This window comes from Bufo gargarizans, chromosome 9 (assembly GCF_014858855.1).
Source record: "Bufo gargarizans isolate SCDJY-AF-19 chromosome 9, ASM1485885v1, whole genome shotgun sequence".
In the NCBI taxonomy this organism is placed as follows: Eukaryota; Metazoa; Chordata; class Amphibia; order Anura; family Bufonidae; genus Bufo; species Bufo gargarizans.
This window is the reverse complement of record NC_058088.1, coordinates 181542835-181557366: the sequence shown is the minus strand read 5'-3', so window position 1 is coordinate 181557366 and position 14532 is coordinate 181542835. Positions and strand designations below refer to the sequence as shown.

The 14532-nt window shown below is 46.1% G+C and overlaps 1 protein-coding gene across 10 annotated transcripts in view; it reads right to left on the bottom strand.

Annotated features, from left to right (window-relative positions):
• Positions 1-14532, bottom strand: part of NACC2 (NACC family member 2) — a 129269-nt gene that overhangs the window by 26462 nt on the left and 88275 nt on the right. For 3 of the 10 annotated variants that reach the window (XM_044268745.1, XM_044268748.1, XM_044268749.1), the window contains exons 2-3: positions 13905-13989; positions 8051-8969 (exon numbers count right to left, since the gene is read on the bottom strand). In XM_044268745.1, the coding sequence (XP_044124680.1) occupies positions 8051-8912 (862 nt within the window). In that variant the 5' untranslated portion in view covers positions 8913-8969; positions 13905-13989. Of the gene's footprint in view, positions 1-8050; positions 8970-12785; positions 12877-13562; positions 13584-13904; positions 13990-14084; positions 14309-14532 lie in introns of those variants that run through there. The other 7 variants (XM_044268746.1, XM_044268750.1, XM_044268751.1 and 4 more) reach the window with 4 other exon arrangements.

Genomic DNA, 14532 nt, shown 5'->3' with positions numbered 1-14532 from the left:
TATGGCAGTATTAATTGTGGGAGCAGTATGGCAGCATTATATGAACACATTATATGACAGTATTATCTTAAAATGTATTATTAAGTGGGAGCAGTATGATCGTGTTATACGGACATTTCATATGGCACAATATGGTGGTATTAGTTGGGAAGTTAATTGTATATGTGGAAGCTGTAGGGCAGTATTATCTGGGAACTATGTGGTGGTATTAATTGGGAAAATTAATATAATACTGCCATTCAGTTCCAATGAACACTTTATATGGCAGTATCATGTTGGTAATATGTAGTGGTACTATTTGGGAACTTAATTGGAGTTGTATGGCAGTATTACATGGACACTTCATGTGGCAGCATCATCTTGGCACTAAATGCCGGTATAATGCGGTTTGTAATTAGGAAAAAAAAATTGACGCCAAAGGCAATCTGATAGAAAGTCCTGGTCGTCAGATGGAAGGCGCTGTCCGGGCGGCAAGGAGTTAATCTCTGCGGCATATAAGGGATTACAGAACAGGTTACATGATGTTCTCCTAAATGGCAGCTCCTCCCTGGATTTTTTATTCCTATAAATTCCGAGGGAGCAGAACTTCTTCTCACTGTCTTGTAACCGGCCTTATCTGTCCTTTTTTAGACCTCGCTTCTTGTCACAACTTTCATGGTTTATAAATACTCGTATTTCAGCAGCTTCAGATCTGGTGGAAAAGTCAAACCATCTGCCAGGCTGCATGTGCAATTAAACATCATCTCTGGAGTTTACCCATTGTCAGCCAGAGAGAACCACAGGACGGGGTTATGTTAGGATACGCCGGGCTGTAAATGAAGGCGTCCCTTCCTGTATACCGCTCTATAGATGGATCCGGAGTTCTACCAGTATATCTATTATATCTAATTATCTATAGGGATCTAAGCCAATGTCTGGGCGTCTAATATCTAATGTCAAATTAATATCTGTCCAATATCTCTCTCGCTCTATATATATATATATATATCTATATCCATCTCTCTCTTTCTCTCTCTCTATCCCTCCCTCCCTCCATCCCTCTATCCCTCCCTCCCTCCATCCCTCTATCCCTCCCTCCCTCCATCCCTCCCTCCATCCATCCCTCTATCCATCCATCCATCCATCCCTCTATCCATCCATCCATCCATCCCTCTATCCATCCATCCATCCATCCCTCTATCCATCCATCCATCCATCCCTCTCTCCCATCCATCCATCCATCCCTCTCTCCCATCCATCCATCCATCCATCCTCTATCCATCCATCCATCCATCCATCATCCCTCTCTATCCATCCATCCATCCCTCTATCCATCCATCCATCCCTCCTCTATCCATCCATCTCTATCCATCCCTCTCTATCCATCCCTCTCTATCCATCCATCTCTATCCATCCATCTCTATCCATCTCTCCATCTCTCCATCTCTCCATCTCTCCATCTCTCCATCTCTCCATCTATCCATCTATCCATCTATCCATCTCTCCATCTATCCATCTCTCCATCTATCCATCTCTCTATCTATCCATCTATCTCTCTATCCATCTATCTAGATAATATTGATGTGATCCAGGCCCAGTCTCATCAGCCAGAAGATGTATTTTCGAACACTTTGTGCTATGGACAGATGAATCTGCACCATTTTGGTCACACACCTCTGTAAGGACATTGGACGTCCCCACTTTTTCACTACAATAACTTAGATCCACCTGAAACCATCCAGATATCAGACGAGCGCCTTCGTCCTGTTCTCCCCCTTTGGACTCTAGAGAGGACAATGAGGCCACATCTTGGACCTGTGGTCCTGTCCATGCTGATATCACCGCTGAGGTGACAGGCGCAGGAGAGGGTGTCAGCGCTGATTAATGGCATCAGGCAGGTGCTTAGGCATCTCCAGCTTATAGACCCTCTATTGTATAAACTCGGAGAACCCCTTAAATATTTAACATTCATGTATTTTTAGCTATTTTATGGATCGAGTAAAATCTACTACTTTGCTTTAGTGATTTTGTAGAGATTTTAAGTTATTTCACGTCTTTCTCTCCATTCATACACAATCACCAGACCAGTGACGCAGCATCTATGTTCTAGGGCGCACATTTATCAAGGCCTGTAGGAACCAATCAGAGCTCAGCTTTCATTTCTCTTAGTAATCTGGAATAATAAAACCTGCTCCATGATTGGTTGCTATAGGCAACAAGGCCAGCTTATATGTGAATGGAGGCGAAATCAAATAACTACAAAATCCTGTCAATGGGCGCCAAATCGAACAAAGTAAAATACACAGCAATTTCCATGGCCACTGTGCCAAGCGGTGCCCCACACAATACCAACACCAAGAGGTGATTACCAAGGGCACCTAACCATTTCTCTATGCTTCGTGCTGATTATACAGCGCAAAGGTGACATCAATGAAACACAAGCAGGGATCAAGGATGAGACTCACCAATCTCCACATCTAGGGTTGTAGGCTCAGGTCAGGTCCATATGATGACCTCACACCCAGATCAGGTCCATAAGAAGGCCTTAAAACCAGATGAGGTCCCCAAAAAAAAAGTCTGAGGCCCAGGTCAGGTCCATAAGAGGGCTTCAGGCCCAGGTCAGATCCATAAGGCCTTAGGCCCAGGTCACGTCCACAAGAGGGCCTTAGGTCTAGGTCACGTCCACGAGAGAGCCTTAGGCGTAGGTCAGGTCCATAAGAGGGGTTCAGGCTAAGGTCCATAGGAGGGCCTTAGGCCCTGGTCAGGTCCATATGAGGGCCTTAGGCTCAGGTCAGATCTATATGAGGGCCTTAGGCTCAGGTCAGGTCCATAAGAGGGCCTTAGGCTCAGGTCAGGTCCATAAGAGGGCCTTAGGCTCAGGTCAGATCTATATGAGGGCCTTAGGCTCAGGTCAGATCTATATGAGGGCCTTAGGCTCAGGTCAGATCTACAGTATATGAGGGCCTTAGGCTCAGGTCAGATCTATATGAGGGCCTTAGGCTCAGGTCAGATCTATATGAGGGCCTTAGGCTCAGGTCAGATCTATACGAGGGCCTTAGCTCCAGGTCAGGTCCACATGATAGTCTTAGGCCCAGGTAAGGTCACTAGGACAATCTGAGGCTTGGGTCAGGTCGCATTAGGCTCAATTCAGATCCATAGGACTCCATTAACCAAAGAATAAACAGTAGATGACGCTATTCAAGGGGCACACGAGTTTAGTTACCAGTGAACTGCAGATCTGCGTATTCAGCTAAAAATCACTTAACATTACCATTAGGCAAGATGCAGCAGAGCTGAATTTGCTTCCGGAATTGGTATAATGTAGTAGCCTATGTATGTTGTCATATTACAAACTCAGCTCTGCTTCATCTGTAACCTTTTTTCTAGATACATACTTGGTTAAGCTACAGAATAATTAGCTATAGCATGCAAACAGTGCGAAATAGCGGATGTCGCTGCTCTCGGACCATAATTAGAGCACTTTGCTAGCTGTCTAGACACAGAGCCGTTGCTGGGGTTGAATGCGGTTGTATGAAAGCCAGGCCAACTCCAGTGTAAACAGAAGCAGTAGCAGGAGGGAAGCTTAGCGCTTATTGTATAGCAGAGACGCAGAGATTAAAACCTGCTATGTATCACAGCAAACACAGGAGCATTACGGGGAAATCGGCACAATCCCTACCTGTGCTGTGTACAAACAACAGACGCTGCTTAGGACTAGGAACAGCAAACACAGCTCAACCGCTCCAAGGACAAGGGATTCATTCACAACAACCTCTTGTTTACGCTCTTCCAAGCTGCACACGATTTAGGGACCTGCCAAAAGTGCCACCAGACTGGCCCCCGTACAACTTTTAGACCAAGAAGCCTTTGGTGGAAACCTCTAGGCTCCCGAGAAGCTTTGGCCAAAAAGTTCAGGCGCTGGTCGAGACTGACAAAATCAGCCACCCTGGGACAGCTAGGAAATTACCCCCTCCTCCCAGCTTGCCATTTTTAGATTAACCCAGTATGCAAATTAGGTTGCAGGTGCCTCAGGGGCGGTCCAAAGTATGTTAAGTGCTCCGAGCCTTGCTGGTTAACCCTGCCCAATGCCTCCCCTTGGCCTTCACGGATGGCCCAAAATCTAGGGACGTCACCGCTCACGGCTGAAGGTTTGTGCCATAGATCAAGGCCAAGGAGGAATCCGTTGGCAGGGTTTACCAGCAAGATCGGGAGCACTTGCCGGGCTTGGGACCACCCCCAGGGGACTTGTGACATAATTTACATTCTGGAGAACCCAGAAGTGGCAAAAAAAAAAAATCAGGAGTTCGTCCGTGGCAATACGGTTGAGAATTGCTGGCTTAAAAGCATGGTCACCGTCCTCAGCAGCTATCCTGCATGTTGATGGTTTCCAGGTACCAATTTGGTAAAGAATTTAAGGCTACTGATGATAAGAGTCAATATTCTGTGACTAAGAATGAGTGCCCCTCTCCAGAAAATCTTCATTAAATTTTTTCTAATATACATGTGTTTGGATTTCTCACCACTTGTAAGACATCTGCTTAATTTCAGTGAATTCTTGTTGACCTCCAGAAGCTTAAAACGTGTATCCGCTGATACGCTATTAATAGGACGGCAAGACTGGGCGTACAAATAAGGGTTAATTAGGGTAAGAAGTCCTCAAAACGCTAAGATGTCCAAAACATCTCCCTGACCACCGGTAATCTTCGGTTCAGGACCGCATCCACCTGATACATTCACTTGTGAGAACATCTGTTTAATGCAAGTTATAAAATTGCATTATCATAGGAAGGAAGGAAATGAAAGCCTTACTAATCCCACAGCACGGTCTAATCAGCAGGCGGTGTACCGGAGGGCTGGGTGAGGGCATCACACCCTGCATTAACCCTTTAAAATGAGAAATACATCAGTTTCCTAAGTACAGAAGATCTCAAGACATAACATAATGACAGATCTCATTCCTAGAAGACTCCTTCTCCTATACTTGGATCAACATTCTGATCTACTCCACGCTCCTGCCCGGTTTGATATTCTACTGCATAAACAAAACGATCCTGCTGTCTAGATATCTACCTGGGTGCAAGTTGTTTTATCAAGGTGGAGTGAGAAGTAGCATCTGATGGTCCACTCACCAACTGCTTCAAGTCAACCTAATAATGGAGATCCTCTGAAGGACCTCAAGTGATAATACTCAGAAAATCGGTCCACCTAGGTGGCATTAGATCCATGAACAGTCCATAAACTACTCATCTGGGAAGTCTGTAGTCACTCACACCTTGACCCAACATGACTCCATGACTTAACCAATACATTGGCCACTCTTCATGTCGAGAAGCTCTGCTTGATAGGCAGTAGAGGCTGCCCTATGACACCATTATCTCAAACCTTTCAGATCACCATATCCAATGCTTCATCTGACCACCATATCTCCACAGCTTTACTCTTGAAGAAGTCATTCAATATATCTCCACCAAATGAAACTCCACTGGTAGTTCCTACAGTCCACCACCTAACGCTTCTGGATATTGTTGGTGGTCCAACAAATAATAACCTTACATTTTAAGTCTGGAAGTGCCCAATATTTTGGGATTTTTAGGGTCTCTATGGAAGTTTAGATGGTGACCAAGTCCATGTTAGGTTGGAAATCTCAAGAAATGGAGGAGAAAGAAGTGGTTGTCATTGTTTAGGTCAATGTACACAAGAGACTTAAAGACAAGTATCCAGCTTTCTAACTGGTAGCAAAAAACTTGAAGCAAATAAAACTACAATTCTTCAGTAGAACATTTAAATCCAGCTTCCAAAATCTGACGCCATGTACACGGCAATGGCACACAAACGATATTTACTCTAAACCGGAGCATGCCTAATGAATGAATGAGGCATCACCATTTCACAGCTCGTAGCTTATATGTTTATTTGATCACTCAGAGAAAGCGCTGGTTTATAACCAACATAATCATTCGCCCCAGCCAATAGACTAAACTTGTTCCTCAGTCTTCCCTTGGTAGACCGCTCTCAGTGACCTTATGCTAACGAAGCAGCTTGGACCTTTCCGGTCTTAAGGAGTTCACTAACAAGTAGGGCCCCTTTGGCAGTCAAAAATAAGAAAGTACCAAACAATAAAACTAGGCAAACTGAAGAAGAGGGATAGGTTAATAAGGTTCCCAGGGAAAGGAGGCCAGCGTATCAAAGCAGATGATCAGAGAACCCCTCTCCTTGAATAAGGTCTTATTTTTAGGCTTTCTGCTTGAAGCGGTTCCTCATTCTGTCCTACTCTCATGAACAGTCTATGAACGGGTCACTGCCTCACACAAAATCAAAACACTCCTCTGTGGGTCTTTGAGGCCCTTCTGTAACATCCCACGTGCGTCCATCCAGTCTTAACATCCTGAAACTACCCATCTCATAGCTACCAGGGTTCCTCAATCATAAGAGTCGGTAAGTCACTGCCTGCTACAAGGTCATAACACTCATCTTCTACTGTTGTCCTATAAACTATGTTAAGTAATCCAGACATTCATTTTTTATATATATTTTGGTATGCTATTCCCATCTGGTCCCATTGTCTTTTTTCCCCAAGCCCTGGGATAGTAAAATATCCTGATTCTGTCAGGACCAGTTAGTTGCCTTTATGCCCAGTTGATGCCACTGGACCCAGCATACAAACACACATTCATAGTAAATTACCAAAACTTCATGCTAAACTCTCAGCTGGTATAACTTGCTCCAGCTTTAAAGGGCACCTATCAGCAGGATTAACCCTGATAAACAGAGCAAACAGTCGTGTTGGGTTGATGCTGCTGAATAAAAGGATATTTGTCTTGTAAAAATCGACTGCAGCGTTCCCGAGAAGAAAGACTTAACGTATTTTTTGCTTTATAAGACGCACATTGTTTAATGGCTGTGCTTCTTATAAAGTGAATACTAGTGAGCGCTTCCATTATGGAAGCGCTCACTAGAATACTTTAGGTGCCGGGAGTAGGGAGTGACGTGCTGCAAGTGCTTGTAATACTCACCCTCCCGGTCTTCATTCCTGGGGCTGGCGCTGCACTGTCCTGACCCCGTACAGCGTCAGGACGTATTGCATGCAGTATGACCTGACGCTGCACACTCAGTCAGGTGACAGTGTTGTGCGGCCCGGGGAAGACATGGGAGCGCGACTGCTGCGGGAGATGGAGAGGAGCCGCGGCACAGGAGAGGAAAGAGTTTATTTTATTTTGATGTGAGGTCTGATGGGGGTTCTGGAAAGGAACTCTAATTGGGGGGGTTTGACAATGAGGACTGATTTGAGGTCTGATAGGGGTATGGTCTGAAATAAAGGGCTGATCTGAGGTCTGATGGGGGTCTGAAATAAAGGGCTGATATAAGGTCAGATGGGGGGGGTCTGACAATGAGGGCTGATTTGAGGTCTGGTCTGAAATAAAGGGCTGATCTGAGGTCTGATGGGGTCTCACATTGAGGGCTGATCTGAGGTCTGATGGGGGTCTGAAATAAAGGTCCGATATAAGGTCTGATGGGGGGGTCTGACAATGAGGGCTGATTTGAGGTCTGGTCTGAAATAAAGGGCTGATATGAGGTCTGATTGGGGTCTGAAATAAGGGGCTGATATAAGGTCTGATGGGGACTGACATGGAGGGCTGATCCGATGTCCTGATATTTATGTGGGTCTGATCTGAGGATCTGATAAAAAATATTTTTTTCTTTTCCTCCTCTAAAACCTGGGGTGCGTCTTATCATAGGGTGCGTCTTATAAAGCGAAAAATGCGGTATTTTTTATTCAAATAAGGGCTTCAGTTTACTGAGGGGCGTGGAATAGCCCCTCGGTGAATCTCAGCTTTCCACACCCCCTTAGTGCACTGAAGCCCTCATTTGTGTAAAGAATAAAGGTCTTACTTCTCAAGAATGCCACAACTGATTTTCACAATACAGGTATCATTTTAATCAGCAGGATCAGCCCTACCAGGCAGTATGCCTAGTCTAATAGGGTTGATCCTGCTGACAGGTGCCCTTTACATACATACATACATAGAATAAGGTAAAAAAAAAAAGATTTTTTTTTAGAAAGCTCAAGTACCTGTATAGCCGCCAGTAGATTTAATGTACATCTGTCCATAATGCTCCTCCACCATGGTGTCATAGGCCTCGTCATCTTCTTCGTCTTCTTCATTGTGGTAGGACGTAGGGCTATCGGTGGTGGGAATACTGCTTGCACCCGGGCTTGTGCGCTCCCCTTGAGTGTACGATACTTGCTGTACATTGGGAAAGAGTGCCGCCAAGTTGGACATGCCATAGTATGATACTCGGGGGATTTTTGGTGGAACAGCCGTTGTGATGCCCCCAACATGGTCTCTGTTTTGGGTCTCTGTTGGCTTTTTGCCGGGCAAATTAGGCATTGCGATGGGCTGAACCTCCAGACTTTCGTTTTTCACTCTGGTCAAAAGAGGGATGGGCATAGAAGGGGACATGACGTAGGGCACCGTAGCGGCCGGCGTCTGGTTACAGGGGCTTTGCGGTTCAGAACTGGCATCTTCGATCATAGTAGTCTGAGAGTCACAATGTGGGGAGCTCACCTTGAACATCAAGTCCGTACCTCGCTCTACGATGTGCTGGATCTGAAGAAACCCTGCTGTGTACATGACCACGAGCTGCTCGCTGGCAGCCATAGTTAGCTTTCCAGTGTAGCAAAAAGAGAGGATCTGTTGAAAACACGCCGGGGGCACGGTAGCCGGCAACTCGAAGGCGCTTTTGCTGTTCCCGCTAAACAAATCTCGAAAGTACAGACTGCTTGCCGCCAGAACGGCCCTGTGCGCCTTGAACGCTTGACCTTTCACGACTATGGAGACATCGCAGTACAGTCCCATGAGCCTCTGCTCATTCAAGCAACCCAAGACTGTGTTCCCGAAATTGGGTATTTCAATGTGTAACATCTGCGACATGGCTGGGATTTTGCTTACAGAGACATTCAACAAAATCTGGTCGGAGACAGTTCACATCTGTAAAGACAAAAAGCAAGAAGAAAAAGAAAATATGAGTAAAAAAGAAAAAAAAAAAGTATAAAAGTATAAATAAAATATGTTGTAAACTCCATTTCGATGCAAAAAGATGAGATCTGTATAACTCGGGTCACCAGGGACTATATCTCAGAGGGCTTCTGATGGACCTCATGGGTCATTTTGTCACTGTGTCCCCTTATTTTTTGGGGTTCTACGTCCTTATAGCCGAGCTGAGATATGGGTTGCTGTTTGACAAGGAACTCTGACTAGAGAGAAGTGGAGGCCACCAGTGAGTTTTTTTATTTTTTTTACCCAAAAGCTGACCTTTTAGTACGGGAAAGAACTAGGAACCACCAAAAGTCAAGTGTCCTGAGATGCTACGAGGGTCTATGGGGTGCTTAGTCTTCAGATCGGAAGTATCTGAGCTACTTCCACCTCATCACAGTACCACACGAATACTGATCAGGAGCTGCCAGCCCATAGTCGTGATGATAGCTCCATCGATTATACAGAACATAACTCAGACTCTAGAAAGGCTAGGTGGTAGCCATATTGGTTGTCACCCAGCCTTCCCGGGAACAGGTATAACAAAGAACTAATTACCAGCAGAGAATGAACTGTATCTGGTGCTTTACTTAACAAGCATTCCTCCATAATCATAAAAAATCATCATAAAAAACACAATAAAAATGCATAAAAAATGCATAACAAAATGGAATAGTAAAAAAAAAATGTAATTTGAATTTGAGAGTAAATCGGCACATAATTTTATTTACCGCATCCTGGACTCCAAGTGATTACGGTCTAATTAAGCAATTAATTTGCTTTAGGAACGGAGCATTGCGAAGTCTTCAGAAGTCAGACGAGGCGACAGATCAAATGATGGGACTCTTAACACGAGTGTCAACAGATGCCTCATCACCGGAAACCCAAGTACATGCATGCCTTAGATACAGACATAGCAGAGCGGAGTTTCTCATCTGGCTCGTATGATTTGCAAAGTGACCAAAGCGGTGGTCATCGTATGGCCTCCTCAACATGGTGGAACTAAAAGTCCCAGCATATCCTGCCTGCCTGACCCAAAACATTGTATATGAGGGCTTTGGTTTTCTAGAGGAATTACAGGTGCCAGCATGCAAAAGAATACCCAAGTACACGCATGCCCATCAAGTACGGAATAGATACAGACATAGCAGAGTGGAATTTGTCATTTGGCACGTAGGATTTGGAAGGAAACCATAACACCACTGGTCATCATATGGCCGTCTCCTCCCTGTGGAATTAAAAGTCCCAGCATATCCTGCCAGCCTGACACAAAACATTGTATATAGGGACTTCGGGTTCTCTAGAGGAACTACAAGTGCCAGCATGCCGATAAAAAAAAACTGACTGAAATCCCAGCATGTCGCACCAGTCTGGGGTATGCTGGAACTTGTGGCTCTCCCTACACATTTAAGCCTACTCGGCCACACATGGAAATGCTGAGAGTTGTAGTTCTACCACTACTGTTCTGCCGATAAGATATGCTAAGACTTGTAGTTCCTAAGATGATCTTACCCCATGGTCTTTCAATGACTATGGCAACGTTACCCACCATCACATGACAGGAGATGCTGGGAGTTGTAGTTCCTCAGCAGTTAAAATACAAAAAGGTCTCAACCCAAGATTGTGCACAGATATAGAAAGACGACCCAAGGACCAAGCCAAAAGGCCCCACAAGGGTCAAAGACGGGAGGCCACCACTGGCCAGAATGCAGGACCACCCATCTGCTGCCATGAAATGGGGATCGGGGGTCTGGGAATGTGATTAGCAGGAATACCCCCATAACGGCTCTGCACCCCGAAAAGTCACATATAAAGCGTGGCCCCACCATCTGACTGACCACATCACATCTCGTATGAACCTCGTGGAAAAAAAAAAAAGATTAACTTTTCCCAACGTCCCCGACCAGAATCTTGAGGCTCTGAACTTCCGCAGAGCAGATGGAGAATTATTCTGCGTGCTGGCACGGAAAGCGCTCCAAAGCCCAAGTTCACGCAAAATAAGCCTCTAAATCGCTCCGTCTCGATACGGCGCCTCACACATGCAATATGTTGTGGATTTGCAACTTATGTTAACACTCATCGACTCGGCACTGACTCACTTCATCTCGCCAGCTGCGACTAAGAGGAGGAGCGGTGGAGAGATCACCCGAAACCCATCCCGACAAGTCCGTGGATCACGCCGGCAAACGGGTGGGCAAATATACCTTTAACAACCGATCGATGAGATGTACTGAGAGGAGTCGGGTAACCATGGTGATAAAACTTTTCTGGTGTCGCTTTTTCTAGTTCTTAAAGGGGCCACGTCGGAGAAAAATTCAAATAAATAAATCACACCTCTGTATGTGCAACATAATGGCTGATGACGGGGGATCAATAGAATATATTCACCTGCATAGCGAATGCACACAACACATATCCGGATTCCCATTTCACATCGCGTGCCTTTTTCGCTCGGGGTAAAAATCGGAACGCAAGCTCCTTGCAAAAATTGATTTATTGGCAGATTACAGGAGGAGCAGACTATAGGGTAGCACATATTAAAAAGGATGGCATTAGAAGTGCGTTGGTAGGTCATTGAAATTGACCCTACCGTGTGTTTATGAAATTAGATTGTGAGCTCACAGGGCAAGTGGAAAAATTTTGCTGCCGCCTACCAATCCCATAGAAATGACATGCATGATAACAGGGGATGGGAAGTGACAGGTACAATTTTCGGACAGCAGTTGTCTATGGGCAGCTCAGAAAACGCGACTTCACCCCACTGCCTCACCGACGCCATCCGCCACATACTATAAAACAATGGGACGGCCATGATGGTATACGCCGCCATAACGGAGCCGGAGTCGCCTATGAATGTCGTATTCCCAAGTCTCCAGCACTGGTAAAGTTTATTCTGCTGATTTCACGTCCTTCACTGCAAATCGCGGCGTTACGTGAACTTCGCAGGAACGATAAGTCGGCCATCGTATATAAAAACGTATAAACATATGCTCTCGGGTACTGAAAACGGGCACCGTATCTGACGCCAGGGTAAAGACGCCAAAATTACCTCTCGAAGATGAAGCTCCTAGTTACCTACCCCTATGCAGCACAGGGGGGTCGAAAGTGACCCCGGCCAAAATCTGCATGGGGTTGGCATGTTCTTCCCGTGTTTGTGTGGGCTTCCTCTGGGGTCTCCCTTGCTGATGGGTTCCTATAACCTTGACCTTAAGGTGTTTGGGTGCGAGCTTGAGATAGGATTAGAATTAGTTTATGAGCCCCGCTGAGGACGGGGACGGCTATGGGTGCGTTCTGCGTGCAGCGCTCCGGAATATGGCGGCGACATGCTAATAACACGTACATAGATCCATATATACACACATACATACAACATGCACGTAGCTAGGTAAAGGCTCGGACTGCACTCTGCCCTGTAATTAGATACTCGCCCCGCTACCACCGCCGACCAACACGTATGTTAAAGCCGTGTACATTAAACAGGTGATCAGATAACTATAAAAGGCCATGCGCGGGGGTGTAATATCTGAATTTTTTCTCCCCCTCGCCAGCATCCTTGTAAACATTTGCCTAACGAGCAAACTTTTGCTTTCATAGACGGGCTGAGATTTCACCCTGTGAAAAGCCGCGCCGAGTCCTCCTGGTCCTGGGTGCGGAAGGGGTTAACGCTCTCAAGTAACGTGGAAGAATAAAATGAACAATGGAGATGTCACGGCGAGACAGAAGCGGGTCTGGCGCTCGGCTGGGCTTTGCATGCGGTGGTCTCCTACTTACACGCTGCTGATCGCCTCCTCGCTGTCCGGTAAGATTTCGAGAGCTATCCGGCAGCAGCCCCCCCCCAAAAAAAAAAAAAAACCCACGGAGCTGTATTTGGGATGCAAACATGTCCGGTCTGAGCTCGTAACGCCATCCGTGCCAGGACAGAAAAGGGGATGGGGGGGGTTAACGCCGACAGCCAATTATGTGCCACCGCTGCCTGTGAAATGATCTGAGTGGGCATTACATCCTATAGAACATGCTGCAGTGCGAACAGAGGAGTCTAAATTTTTAATACCCACTGGGGGGGGGGAGCGGCGAGCACCTCTGTACTTCTATCTGGAGACTCCTATGATCTCTGCTCCGTGAAGCTTTCGGAAAAAAAAAACCGGAGAGAGAGTTGACAAAAGTGCAAAGATGCTTTTTCAAGTCAGACATGAGCCCACTAATGCATCCCCCCCCTCTTCTTCTCCTGCCCGCCAGTGTCTGGATCTAAGGCGATGCAGCTCGCGTAGAGCCTTTAATACCTCGCACTGAAAACAACTCCAGTATCCCCAGACCGAGCGCTTGTATTGCATCAAATTACCTCACGGCGGGCTAAATCAGGACAACCGCTCGTGCCGTAATAAGATTTGCTTTTTGCTGCATTAACAAAGCAAGAGTGTGCGCTCCCCCCCTCACCCACCCACCACACACACCTAACCACTAATCACAAAGACTATGCCAGCCTAAATATTATAGAATATTCGCTGCACACACAAAAAAAAAAAGGAACCCCCCCCCCCCCCCACCCACCTCTCCTTGCATACTGACCACCAGCCAGGGACGACGGGCACCTGCATCGGCACCGGCTTTGCCCCCTCTTCTCAGGAACCCGTCATCCAACGCCAAACTGAAACAGCTTGACATATTCTTTCCGGCGGGGGCAAGAATCAAACTATTGTGTCCCTGAGTAGATGAGCAGCAAATAGACAGTGCGAGAGAACAGAGACACTAGACAGACAGGCAAGAGGAGGAGGTGGTGGATGGAGGTGGTGGTGGGGGGGGGGGGGGGGGGGTATGTCCCATTTTCTTCTGTCTGCAGAATCGAACACATACACCGACACCAGGAACTTGTACGGGGTCCAGGGAACCTACCTTAAAATTCCAAAACTGGTCCCGAGTCTTTCGAAGTCAGGTTCCTCCTTGCGTTTGTCCCCCACCCACCGCTTTCAGTCAGTAACTAAAAAAATTAATAAAATTAAAAAAATAAAAATTTTAAAGCGTCCAAAAGAGGAGAGGAAAAAAAAAAAAGACAGAAAAAGAAAATGCAAAAACCTCAAGGTTTTAGCAAGTCAAAATGTCCACAGCAGCACATAGCATGTCAATGAATTGGCCGGATGCAGATTAACATTCAGCTTGCTCTCCGCAATGAATAGAGTCCTTTGATTAGAGGCTCGCAGTGAATGCCAGTTCTGGGCTGAAGCTTTTAAAAAACAGAGGAAGATCAGTGCCAGAATAATGCCTTCAGTGTTGGTACAAGACAGACTTCTGATGAGTCACTGCAATGCAAACAAAGATGGCAGGATTACTGTACTGTATGCTGATGGAGTGCTTTAGTGGTGCCACAGCAACACAGACAGGTTGGAAAATTTATAGCGCAGTTTTGCATATGAATTACACTGTAAACTGCCTCTCCTGCCATCCAGTCCTGAGTGTCAAAGCATTTCAACTATTCCAAACAGTCTGCAGGGCTGGCAGCCACCAGCTTTAACTCCTTGCAGGC